The sequence below is a fragment of the Bos javanicus genome, chromosome 1 (assembly GCF_032452875.1).
Source record: "Bos javanicus breed banteng chromosome 1, ARS-OSU_banteng_1.0, whole genome shotgun sequence".
Taxonomy (NCBI): Eukaryota; Metazoa; Chordata; class Mammalia; order Artiodactyla; family Bovidae; genus Bos; species Bos javanicus.
Window position 1 is genome coordinate 135828959 of NC_083868.1, and position 13588 is coordinate 135842546.

Consider the following 13588-nt stretch of genomic DNA (forward strand, 5'->3'; position numbering starts at 1 on the left):
ACGCTACATGCTGACCCCTCTAGCAAGAACATTGTTTTTTTTCCCCAATGGTGGCAATCTGGTATGCTGAGCACAACTCTCACCCCAGAAGCACATTTATGTTGATAAACCCATGAGCAGCTGACTCTTGAATAATGAGGAAGATGGCATCATGCTCCAGGACACTTCCAGAAGCCTTTTAAGAATGGCCCCATAAGGGAAGGCCAGGTAGGTAAAGTGATATCCATCTCTATCTGATAGTGGGTTGAACAAGGTGGGCAGACTGGAAGCCACACACAAAGCATTTATTTGAGAGGGGCAAGGGAGATTGCTCGAGCTGTAGACTACTTGAATTAAGGCAGCAGGACCCTCTCCACTTCCAGGAAGCTTTTCAGCTCAAGCTGAACCAACCAGGAAATCCAGCTTGGGGTGGGGAGTGGGAAGGGTGAGGGGAGATGAGGGTTGGGGGTGTAAGGGAGTAGGGATGGGAATTCCTCAGGGAACTTCATTGGTCACTTGGTGAGGAAGCCAGCATTTTCTTCATGAAAAGAGGGTATTTCTCCATTAGCTGAAAAAAAAAAAAAAAAAAAAAAAACCCAAAACACATTTGAGTGAGAAAAGCCATGGATGATGAAAATTAGTAAAGACATCACAATAGGATTACAGGAAAGGTAGATGTTTCACAGAAAGAATTTGGCCTTTGGAACAAGACAGTTTGAGTTTCAACTCCTACCTCCACGGTTATTAGCTGTATGACCTTGGGTAAATGACTTAAGATCTCTTTGATTTTGTTTCCTGCCTGTAAAATGGGGATAATGATGTGGTTCTGGCGGAAATGAAGATAGCATAGAGTTTGAGACTGCTGGCACATAGCAGGCACTCACTGAATGGAGTTCTTGAAGTAAATTTAACCAGTCTTGTTACTTTTGTGTTTCAGTTATTCATACACACCTGAAAAAATTAGTGTTGTTACAAACGTCTAGCTTTTATAACCAACAGAAATCAATCCAATAAAAAGGCAGCTGGAAACAGGAGCTGGATGCCATGGTTTTCGTTTGAAAGGAGTGAGCGTTAGGTTGCTTCCTGGCCTTCTCACCTTCTAAGAAGGGGATGGCGCAGAGCACAGTGAGAGTCCAGACGCCTGGGATCCAGTCCAGCTCTGCCTCCCCGTGGGACCATGGGAAAATCTTTTTCTGCTCTGGACTTCTTATTCTCTCTGGAATCATGAGCCGTTGTACTACATAATCAACAAGTCGTCTCTTAGCCCTGCTATTCTATTTCTAATTCAATGTGTGCCATAGACTGGACCTTGGAGGGCACGGAGATACAGAATTATGATGAAAGAAAGGCTTGAATTTCCTTAAAGAATTGGCAAGGAAGCTGAGCCCCAAGCCTCACGCCTATGCTTCAGGGTGTCCTTACCCATTAAAAAAGTACTGCTACGTGTATATATATGTGCATGGTGTATATATACCACACATATGTATATAAATGTGTTATATATGTATATGTACCACACACATAAATGTATATATACCACATACACACATGTATGTTCATTGACGTACACATGTCATTCCCAACCTCTCACCTCTGTCCACTATGGAGGCTGGAAAAGCTAAATAGTTGCTTTCCCAGCTTCCCTTGCAGGTAGGTCTAATCATGTGAGCAGACTCTGGTTAATAAGATAAAAGAGAAAGTCGATTGGAGGCCTTCTCAAAACATTTTCCCTTTACTGGAAAAAGGAGTGAGTCATGCAGGGAAAATCCTTTCTTCTGTCCCCTCTTCCCTCCCTCTTCTTGCCATGCATGAAGTTATGCTCTCTGGAGCTGTGATAGGCATTTGGCAACCATGGGTGACAAAGATGAAGACAGGAATGGTAAATCAGAGGGATGAAATGAGCTGGGGACCTGACTGACATCACGAGCAGCCTAGCCTCTCTCATTTCTGAAACTTTCAGGTGAACATGGTTTATGCCCTTGCTGCTCAAAGTGTGGTCTGTGGACCAGCAGTACAGGCATCCCCTGAGAGTTCTGTCAGAAATGCAGAGTCTCAGGTCCTGTCTCAGACTTATAGAAGCAGAATTTGCATTTTTAAAAAGATGCCCAGGCTTGGCATGTTTCAGGAGTGTTGATTTATAGCTTCAGTAATAAGGACTTACTACATGCAATGGCACCCCACTCCAGTACTCTTGCCTGGAAACTCCCATGGATGGAGAAGCCTGGTGGGCTGCAGTCCATGGGGTTGCTACAAGTCAGACGCGGCTGAGTGACTTCACTTTCACTTTTCACTTTCATGCATTGGAGAAGGAAATGGCAACCCACTCCAGTGTTCTTGCTTGGAGAATTCCAGGGATGGGGGAGCCTGGTGGGCTGCTATCTATGGGGTCGCACAGAGTTGGACATGACTGAAGCGACTTAGCAGCAGCAGCAGCAACATGCAGCAGAAAGCATTGCTAACAGCTACCATGTAGTATGAGGTAAGTGTGAACCATATAGGTGTGTCTATAGGTGTGTGTCCATATGTCTGTATACATGAATATATACTGACATCCACACATATATGTATACACATGTAAGTATATACTATATATTCATCTATATATTGTTGTTGTTTAGTTGCTAAGTCGTGTCTGACTCTTTGCAAACCCATGGACTGTAGCCCCAGGCTCCTCTGTCCATGGGATTTTCCAGGCAAGAATTCTGGAGTTGGTTGCCATTTCCTCCTCCAGGAGATCTTCCCCACCCAGGGATCCAACGCTTGTCTCCTCCTTGGCAGGTGAATTCTTTACTACTGAGCCACCAGGGAAGACAAATACTATGTACATATGAATGGAAAAGTCCTGGGAGGTCAGTCAGGCTGTGGGAGTTGAGGGGGTGTGTTGGGCGGTGGTTTCTCCTTTTTATATTAATTACTTTTATAGTATTTGAGAAAATGTGTAATGGAAACCTATGAGTACCTACCCCTCTCCTAACAAAGCTAGCAGAGACGCACCTGCTCTCCTCGCGGTCCAGCAGCGCGTGGTAGGACGCCACGTCCCGCTGCAGCTGGCATTTGTGCGACAGCAGGTGCTCCCGGGCCTGCAGCTGCTGCTCCGCCTCCGCGCGCATCTCCCTGAGCTCCGCCTCCAGCCTGCTGACCACCGCTCCCAGGTTCTGCAGCTCGATGTCATGCCAGTGCTTGGCATCGTGCAAGGTGTTCTCCAGGCCTCGCTTCTACAAGAGAGGGAACGCGGGCCAAGCCTGAGGCCGAGGGACAGGCCCTGGGAAGAGGGAGGTGGGCAGAGCAGTGGGAGGGGCTGGCCTCGGCCTGGTCTGTCCGTTTCTCCCATGACTATTACCTTGACCGACTGAGGTGGCTCAGTGGGGAAGTAATGAATCCTCCTGGGGAGGCCAGAGTCTTGTTTAGTCTAATTCACTGATCCTTCCTATGGGGGTGGGGGTGGAGGTGGAGAGGGAGACGAGGAAGAAAAAGAGAGGAGGAGACCAGAAGGGAGAGCCTATGAGACAGAATGATGAGAGAAAATGAGAGGGAGATGAGTGAGAGAAGGAGAGAGATAAAAGGAGACAGAAATACACACACACACACACACACACACACAGGAGGCAGTCTGCAGGTGTTTCTTCAAAGAAATTTTGCAGTCTTCTCCCTGAACTGCCTCCAAGCCTTTTTGCTCCTGACTGCTCCCGCCCTGGGCCCCTTCCTTCCTCTGTGAACCCCCACTCACCGTCCTGCTGGGATGCTGTCTCCTGCACGCTTCCCACATTCCACAGTCAGAAATAACGTCTCTGGTCCCTATACCCTCGGCATGTCTTTCCTTAGTGTCTCGGTAGCACTCTGTGCTAGTTCCTCTTCCCCAGCTGCCCCTTCGCCCTACCCTTAGCCCGTCTCTCTCTGAGCTGAGCCACACCGGTTGGTCTCTACCAGACTCACGATTTGGTCATCTCTGTGGCTGACTCCTGTGTTGATGTGTCCAGCACAGACGTCTCCCCACCCATGCAGACTTGCTACTGAGGTTCTTCCTAGACATATACACAGGTTGTGGGCACCTCAAATCAAGGTGTTCAAAGTGAAGCCATTGGCTTCCTTCCAAACCTGCTGGCCCCTTCTCTCCTGTGCTCCAGCTGGTGAACTCAACAGGAGCTAGAAGCCAGGGAAAGATATGCCCCTGATCCTGCTTCCCTCCCAAATTCAGTTATCAGAGTCCTGCCTCTTCTATATTCTGAAACATTTTCCCATTTGTGCCCCCTGTGCTCCAGCCACCAATACCCTGGATGACTGCTTATCGCCTCTCATCTGGAGGAAACTCTGTGGCCTCCCAGCTCATTTCCTCTGACTGTAGTTCCTCCTCCTCTGCACCACAGCACCCCCTCCCCCCACCCTACCCTGCTGCTAACAGCAGCCACCGTGTGCTGTCTAAAGCCCAAATCTGCTTGTATCCCCCTCCTCCTCACCTGGCTGACTCCTATTCACCCCATGTCCAAGATCAGGGGTCACCTTTCTTAGGAAACCTCTTGTGCCTGCCACCACCAGGCTGGATTAGGGTGTCCCTTCTCTGGGTTTCACAGCTTCCCAAGCACACACATGCCCTTGAAGTGGGCTGAGCTTCTTAGGGCATGTCTCCTCTAGCAGATGCTGAGCTCCTTGAGAGAAGGAACCTGGTTTCTATAACCCCAGAGATAAGACAGGACCTGATACAGAGCAGGGGTGTGTGTGTGTGTGTGTGTGTGTTGCCTAAATGACAGCACTTGTATTATGGTTAAACTTACTGCCCTGTCTCCCCACTAGACTGAAACTTTCTTCTCATCTTCCCATATACCAAGCCCTGCAAACTGTAGGGCTTTACTGACCAGTAAACACCTTTAAAAAATGGTATGCATCTTTAACAGTTTTTAGTACTTCTAATTATGTAGTTCTATAATTTAGAATCTGGCCTTTTATATGACACATAAAAAACAAATATCCTTCTAAATTGGACTGAGACTTGTTGAAACAAGTTTCTGTACTCTCTTTTGACCATTGTGACTGAAATGGAAGACTCTTGCTCAAGATGTCATCTTGAATCATGACTACTGTCAAGCAAAGGCCATCATATTATCTTATTTAAATCTTCCTAACTTTACAGGATATGAGAATGTTGAGTCAGACTCCCATCCTAGGTATGTCTACAGGTGGCAAAATGTGATTAGTAGAAATAAACGTAGATCAGTGTCTGCTCTGGTTATTATTTGCTGGTAAGATCTGGGGTGCTAACTCTACCTACTACACTTGGCATTCAGTATCAGATGATCCTTTGCAGGCCTCAAACCTCTCACGTGCTGTGAGATGGGAAAGCCATATGACTACAGTTAGACACTTGAGAGTTAAACTTGACACAGGAAAGGGCAGGACTGTTCCTGGCCCACTCACCAGAGCTCGTAAGGATTCCGTCTCAGCCTGCAGGCTCTGGATTTGGCAGGAAGTGTTGTGCAACTCCACCCTGAGGGCTGCAGCCAGCTTCTCTTCCTGGGTCTGGGCCCTGCGAGCCAGTTCCGCCTGTTGCTGTGGAGAGTCAGAAGTGAGAAGAGGAGCCATGGCCTGAACCCGTCATTTCCTCTCACCCTCTTGGAAACAGCCATTTGATTTAAAAATCACTTTTTTTTTTTTTTTTTAAATAGGTGCCCACATGAACTTGTTGGAGAAGGCAATGGCACCCCACTCCAGCACTCTTGCCTGGACGGAGGAGCCTGGTAGGCTGCAGTCCATGGGGTTTCGAAGAGTTGGACACGACTGAACGACTTCCCTTTCACTTTTCACTTTCATGCTTTGGAGAAGGAAATGGCAACCCACTCCAGTGTTCTTGCCTGGAGAATCCCAGGGATGGGGGAGCCTGGTGGGCTGCCGTCTCTGGGGTCACACAGAGTCGGACACGACTGAAGCGACTTAGCAGTAGCAGCAGCACATGAACCTGTATTCCAACACTTAAGTAATTTGAACATATAATGCATGCAAATAGAATAAAATACAAAAGATCTTCTAAAGGATATATAGTATAAAGTCACCTATTCTTCCTGTGCCCTAATTACTTCATTCTGTTTCTAGTTTCTTTTATCTCCTACCAGAGCTATTTCATTCATTTATCAGATCAGATCAGTCGCTCAGTCGTGTCCGACTCTTTGCAACCCCATGAATCGCAGCACGCCAGGCCTCCCTGTCCATCACCAACTCCTGGAGTTCACTCAGACTCACGTCCATCAAGTCAGTGATGCCATCCAGCCATCTCATCCTGTGTCGTCCCCTTCTCCTCCTGCCCCCAATCCCTCCCAGCATCAGAGTCTTTTCCAATGAGTCAACTCTTTGCATGAGGTGGCGAAAGTACTGGAGTTTCAGCTTCAGCATCATTCCTTCCAAAGAAATCCCAGGGCTGATCTCCTTCAGAATGGACTGGTTGGATCTCCTTGCAGTCCAAGGGACTCTCAAGAGTCTTTCCAACACCACAGTTCAAAAGCATCAATTAACAGATGCGTATGAACATCCCTCCTTGCTTTGGCACTTAATACATTTTTAGAAACTATTCTATAGCAGTACATGTAGATCAATTACATTCTTTTTAAGTGTTGCATGATATTACCTTGCTTGGAGATACTGTGATTATTTGGAAGTTTCCCAATGATTGACACTTACCTTGTTTCCAGTCTTGGCCTGTTATGAACAATGACGCAATCCCTCAATTTCCATACATGGGGGGATCTCTGAGGGGTAAATTGCTGTAGTGAAACTGCTGAGTCAAAAACATAGGCATTTCAGACTTCTCTGGTGGCTCAGTGATTAACAATCCGCCTGCCAGTGCAGGGGACACAGGTTCAGTTCCTGGTCTGGGAAGATTCCACATGCTGGGGAGCAGCCAAGCCTATGTACCGTAACTACTGGAGCCCTTGTGCTCTAGGGCCTGCGAGTCACGACTACTGAGTCCACATGCTGCAACTGCTGAGGTCTGTGTGCCTAGAGCCCATGCTTAGCAACAAGAGATGCCACTGCAAAGATAAGGTCATGCACCGCAGCAAAGAGTAGCCATAACTTGCCACAATTAGAGAAAGCCTGTGTGCAGCAATGAAGACCCAGTGCAACCCCCCAAAATTAATTAATTAATAATAAAAAACCCAGTGCTAAGTCATCAGGAAGGATTATAAAAAAAAAGTAGGCGTTGTAACCATGATAAACTTTGGAAATTTGAACTCCCTCCAGCGTTGCAATTGTCCCACATCTTCCTCCAACAAGGGGTGAACCAGCTCGACCTGAAAGCTGCTGTTTTCCTGTAAAGATCCATCTGACCACCACTGTGAATACAAGGGGAAGATCTGTGCTTCTCCCCAGAGCAAGATGGACATATTCTGATTCCTCCTACATTCACAAGAGCGGGTCACTGCTACTCCTCTTTGCTGGAGAAAAGGGAAAACACCAGAGTTCTCCCTCGTGTTTCTTCAGTGCAGCCCGATGAAAGGTCTCCAAGTCAATGATGTAGGAGAAAATAAACTGCTTTCTCTCCTAGGTTACTGGCTTTCTGAGTTTCCCATCTTTACCACATATGAATACTTATTTATAGAATTACGCCCAAATAGTCCACCTAATTGACTGGCTAAAAAAATCCCAAATCAAAAGGCTCACATCTCAGTATCAGTTCTGCCAATTCTTGCTGTTTGAGGTCTATTAAGAGCTCAACTAAAATGTCCATTAAATGCCAGGGAGCAGCTGAAGGACAGCAGAACCCATGGGCTCAGCTCTGACTGGTTGGCCCATGGCTGTGTGTCTCTGGCCCATTATTCAGCCTCTCTAGTTCCAGTCTGTACCCTTAGATGATGTTGAGTGGGGAATGATAATCATATGATGACTGCCTCCTGGGGTCACTGTGAGGCTCCCATCAGTTATGCATGTGGAGGTTTTAGGAACCTTAAAAGTGTGCAAATATTGGCTCTGTATATTTTCTATATGTAACAAGGAATAGTAGCTAACAAATGAGTTTGCAAAACTCACTATAGTTGAATACTCCTAATGATAACTAATGGGCTTCCCAGGTGGCTCAGTGGTAAAGAATCTACCTGCCAATGCAGAAGACACAAGAGATGTGGGTTCGATCCTTAGATTGGGAAGCTTCCCTGGAGGAGGAAATGGCAATTCAATGCAGTATACTTGCCCGGAAAATTCCATGTACAGAGGAGCCTTGTGGGCTACAGTCCATGGGGTCACAAAGAGTCAGACATGACTGAGCTATACAGTAGTTTTAAATCAGCCCTGGTGAGAGTACTTACACCATGGAAACTGGCAAACACTACAAATCAGGGACTGAATTATTGTTTTGTTGATTGTGCAGACTTAAGAAAGGGATGCAGAAAGTGTTAATAATGCAGATTAAACTTAAAAGTGGGTCATGTCTATAGCTATTGCATTGATAATGTCACAAAAGTTAGAGGGGTTATTCTTCAAGTATTTGAAAATTACTATGTGATTCACAAAGAAGCCACTCATAGCACTGATGAATGAACTCATTAAAGTCAACGAAAATATCAACCAAAACTCACAGCAGAGTTGTCCTCATTCCTATGATGTGAGTGACTTTTTGTTTAATTTGATATTAATAATCAAGCACTTTTCTGATTTTGTGACACTACAGTTGATGACAGAATTATTAAAATGGCTGGCAGATTTTGTAAGAAATAGCAAGTCACACTGAAGCTATAGGTTCTAATGGAAAAACAAAGTGTTTTATCTTAAAATTTGTTATTTCTAAAATAATATAAGAAAATATCAACAGAAACTTTTATGTTACCTCTAAGTAGTATAGGCAGAGTACATCATGGGAAACGCTGGGCTGGAAGAAGCACAAGCTGGAATCAAGATTGCCAGGAGAAATATCAATAACCTCAGATATGCAGACGACACCACCCTTATGGCAGAAAGTGAAGAGCAACTAAAAAGTCTCTTGATGAAAGTGAAAGAGGAGAGTGAAAAAGTTGGCTTAAAGCTCAACATTCAGAAAATGAAGATCATGTCATCTGGTCCCATCACTTCATGGGAAATAGATGGGGAAACAGTGGAAACAGTGGCTGACTTTATTTTTTTGGGCTCCAAAATCACTGCAGATGGCGACTGCAGCCATGAAATTAAAATATGGTTACTCCTTGGAAGGAAAGTTATGACCAACCTAGACAGCATATTGAAAAGCAGAGACATTCTTTGCCAACAAAGGTCCGTCTAGTCAAGGCTATGGTTTTTCCAGTGGTCATGTATGGATGTGAGAGTTGGACTGTGAAGAAAGCTGAGTGTCCAAGAATTGATGCTTTTGAACTGTGGTATTGGAGAAGACTCTTGAGAGTCCCTTGGACTGCAAGGAGATCCAACCAGTCCATCCTAAAGGAAATCAGTCCTGGGTGTTCATTGGAAGGACTGATGTTGAAGCTGAAACTCCAATACTTTGGCCACCTCATGCAAAGAGTTGACTCATTGGAAAAGACCCTGATGCTGGGAGGGATTGGGGGCAGGAGGAGAAGAGGATGACAGAGGATGAGATGGCTGGATGGCATCACCAACTCGATGGATATGAGTTTGGGTAAACTCTGGGAGTTGGTGATGGACAGGGAGGCCTGGCGTGCTGCGATTCATGGGGTTGCAAAGAGTCGGACACGACTGAGCGACTGAACTGAACTGAAGTAGTAATGTGAATATGACTGGCACATAAATACATGTGTTTACATTTCCCTGCAGAGAGAATGTCACCAGCACAGCATGAGTTAGAGCTGGGCACGAAGGGAAGTCCAGTCCCATGGAGGCACACTTCAGTTCCTTGGTGGGCAGGCCTGGGGTAAAGCTGCTGGCCAAGGAATGAACTGTCCCTCTACTGCATTCAGATAATGTAGTCTGTGGTTCAGTGGTACACACTGGTCTCCAGAGAGATGAATCTCCATGTCTCAGTTTTATTAGCAAAATGCTGTACCCAAATATTTTCCAAGTATTCTTAGACAACGAGCATGGTTTGTTGCATATATGAATACTTATTCAAACTGTTTTTATTTGAATCAATTCACTTTTTCTTTGTAAATAAATGTCTTTAAAAATGTGATCTGCAGTTAAGTTCTCAAATATTAATGTGTGGCCGCATCATCTGGGAGACCTTGTAAAAATGCAGATTCTGAGTCAAGAGATCCTGAGTGGGGCCCAGGAATGTGCATTTAAAACTTCCATGTGATGCCTGGTCCATGGAAGCAAAGTTCTAGGTTGTTACGAAAACTGATAAAACTGTGTTACTTGCCAAAGATAAAAGATAACTGAAAAGTCAATAAAATGAAAACAAGCCACTGTATTGTATTTTAACACACGCTGCTTGCAAAGCTGCTGAATCTCAAAGTTGGCTTTCTCTTTGTTGAAAGGTGGAGTTAATAAATATAAGAGAAGTGTTAGTGACGTCCCATCACTAAATGGAAACTTTCTTGCACCATTTTTTAAATTAAGGTGGAAAGAAAAAGAAACTAATTTGATCCCTATGGGTGTAAATATTGTTTTATATGACATCTCCAACATTTTCAAGAGGAGAAGGCGGTGACAGAGGATGAGATGGTTGGATGGCATCACTGACTCAAAGTACATGAGTTTGAACAAACCCCAGGAAACAGTGAAGGACAGGGAAGCCTGCTGTGCTGCACTCCATGGGGTCACAAAGAGTTGGACACGACTTGGTGACTGAACAATAATGACAACCTTCTTAAATCAGCTTGCCACAAATGATACTTGCCCTTCATATGGAGACAGTCAATTGTTTTAACTCACCTAAAAGTATAACATGTTCTTCTCCAGTGGCTTTTAGATTTATGTTGACCCAACACCTCCAGATTTCTCCTCATACACCAAACAGCAGCTTTGTGTTTCTAGCCCCTGAGCATGGGAAGGGAGGACCTTGATCTGCGATTCAGTGCCATTGCTGGGATGTGTCCTGAGATTCAAATATGTTGGTCCCTAGGCTTGCAGATCAGCTTGAAACCTTGGCTCCACTGTGCAGGAGCTGGGCTACTCAGGTTTGCACTCCAGTAATATTTCTGGGGCAGAAGAGCATATTGGCATTTTGAAATATGGTAAACATTTTCAAATTAATTTTTACAAATTGGCATGGTGTTGCACATGAAGGATGGATGTGAGAGAAAAAGAGCAGCAGACTCTCAAGGAAGTCAGAATGAAGAATTGGATGGTAAAGAGCCATCCAATTGGAGGGGAAAAGAGCCATCTCCACACCCCACCCACTTTGCTGATTAGTGCAGCCATTCCTCCAAACACCCTGGGCACTTGGAAAGGTGACTTGGAAGTGGTGATTGTGTGGTGTGAGGGGAGAGTGAGAGTTTAAGAGGAGGCAGAGTATGGACAGCAGTGACGTGGGTCCAAGCTGAGCACTGAACATGAGTCCAAGCTGAGCACTCAGGGGTGGACATGTGCAGTCTGCCTTTCCCTGAGCAGTTGCTGCATGGGCTCCAGAGTCTCACAAGCTCTCTGGGTTTTGCAGCTGGGGAACAGCTTTACAAGAGCATCGCTCTGCCAACATCCTTGCTCACGTCCTTGCTCTTAAGCTTCTCAGATCTCGCAGGATTACACTGACCTCATTATGGTCACGTTCATGGAGAAAGGGAAAGCAATGGGTTCCTTGGAGAAGCAGGAGTTTCTGATCTTGCTTCACAGAGGAATCTTACGCCTGTTGGGCTACACTCCATGGGGCTCTCAAAGAGTCAGACATGACTGAGCAACAAACACTTTCATTTTCACATCCACATAGAAGGCACAGAATTGTGGTCTGGAAAGATCCTGACAGAAGCCTGGCATAACCTTTTGGTTCCTCAAGACAAAGCCCTCCCAGCCTCACACATGACGTCACTTGTGCTCATCCTTAGAAAAGAGGATGAATCAAGGTCTCCCTGCTCCCCAGCTCCCCACCCACTCCACGTGATCTCTCTGGGTCAGCCTAGCAGTGAAGAATGTTGATTCTATAGTTAGAACACATGGTTTGAATCCTAGCTCTGCCATGTCCTAACTTTGTGATCTTGGGTAATTTATCTAACCTGTCTGTGCCTCAGTTTCCTTCTCTATATGATGGTTGAAATCACAGTAGCTATCTCAGGTTAGAAAGATGAACTAAGAACAGGCCTGTCAAGTGCTCTGGACACTGTTTGGCACTTGGTAAACCCTTAATAAGCTCCTGCTTTCCTGGCTCAGTTCACTCTGTCCTGCGAAAGAGTGGTCTTTCTGTCCGCTGCCTCCCACCTGCTCCCCACCGAACCTCACACTAGGGTGTGGCACCTTGTGTGCAGGAACAACTTCGTACTCACCCCTCAACTTCCATCCCAGGCACCTAAACTGGTTTTTACCCCTAGAACATACCCAACGACCTTTATTTAAGGTCAACAAAGTATCCCAGGCACAGGTTTGGGACTACAGTAGAGGAACATCTACCATGGAATTAAATCAAATCTCCTTTTCATTAGGAGGACTAGCTGTCATTATTATGATTATAAGGTACTTCATAGTCACAAGTGTCATATAAATGCTATTTAGCTGAGGAAAGCTTTTGCCAGGCAGCTACCCCAGCCAGATGTAGGATTTAGTAGGGAGAAGGCTGGATGCCACCCAGGAGGATTTGGGTTCGCCTTAGTGGGAATTAAAAAGAAGTTCTTGTCTCCCTCAGTGAAACATCAACACTGGCAGAAGAGCTGGCCTGGCCTGGCTGAGCCAAGTCTCTTCTTGAATTTACATGAGAGCTGTTTGGCTGCTGAAGGTGCTTTCTTTAGGGTATAGGAACAATTCACAGCCTCAGTTGAAGCTGCCAAAGGAAACCCATGGGAGCACGTGGTCTGGCAGACCCCTGCCTTCTTGGTAGTGTGCAAGTGTGCCCGCTGATGAAAGAAGCAGAAGAAGCTCAGGAAGGAGGAGTATTCTGAGGATAAAAATAGATTTTTCTTCCTAAAGTAATTATTGAAAAAGTTGAAATGACAGCATTTTTGCTCTGGTTCATGGAGATCACCCCATTTCTAAGAAGGCTCACCTCTGCTCTGCCCCTGCCAGGAGACCAAATGTTGAATACCTTAATGTCTCAGAGACTTGTGTTGTCTTGTTTTTGCAGATCTCTTGGTTTAGAAGTAAGATTCCTATGCTTTTCTTGGGAAAGAGCTACTGTTAAGAAATATCCAAGACAGATTTGAGATCCGCAGAATCAGGTGCCAGGAATGACCAAGAATTGAAGCCAAGGACTTTGTGTTCACAGCACCAAGCTCAGGGCCTGGAGCCTGGTTTGTCCTTGACAGGCTGTGTCTGAATGAGTGAGCGAGTGAAGATTTCTTGGTAGAAGGTGTGAGGACAAGGTTGCAATGGTGAGTGATCCCCTGATAGCCAACTGGGTGTTGACCAGTCGTGGGGTTGAAAACCCAATATAGGAGGTGAGGACCTGGGTGCGCCCTTACAACACCTGTGATTGTGCTGGGTAGTCAGATAAAGAAGAGGGTGTGACAGCCTCTTCATATTTCCTACTCTTGATTCTCCACACCTGCCCCCAGCTGCACCAGCTGGGTCACACCACCGCAGCACACAGCTACAGGAACCAAAT

The 13588-nt window shown here is 45.7% G+C and overlaps 1 protein-coding gene across 4 annotated transcripts in view; it reads right to left on the bottom strand.

The window, feature by feature from the left end:
• Window positions 1-263: 263 nt before the first annotated feature.
• Window positions 264-13588, bottom strand: part of BFSP2 (beaded filament structural protein 2) — a 78246-nt gene continuing 64921 nt past the window's right edge. The window contains exons 5-7 of one of the 4 annotated variants that reach the window (XM_061421250.1): window positions 5389-5520; window positions 2974-3194; window positions 264-547 (exon numbers count right to left, since the gene is read on the bottom strand). In XM_061421250.1, the coding sequence (XP_061277234.1) occupies window positions 544-547; window positions 2974-3194; window positions 5389-5520 (357 nt within the window). In that variant the 3' untranslated portion in view covers window positions 264-543. Of the gene's footprint in view, window positions 548-575; window positions 931-2973; window positions 3195-5388; window positions 5521-13588 lie in introns of those variants that run through there. The other 3 variants (XM_061421249.1, XM_061421248.1, XM_061421247.1) reach the window with 3 other exon arrangements.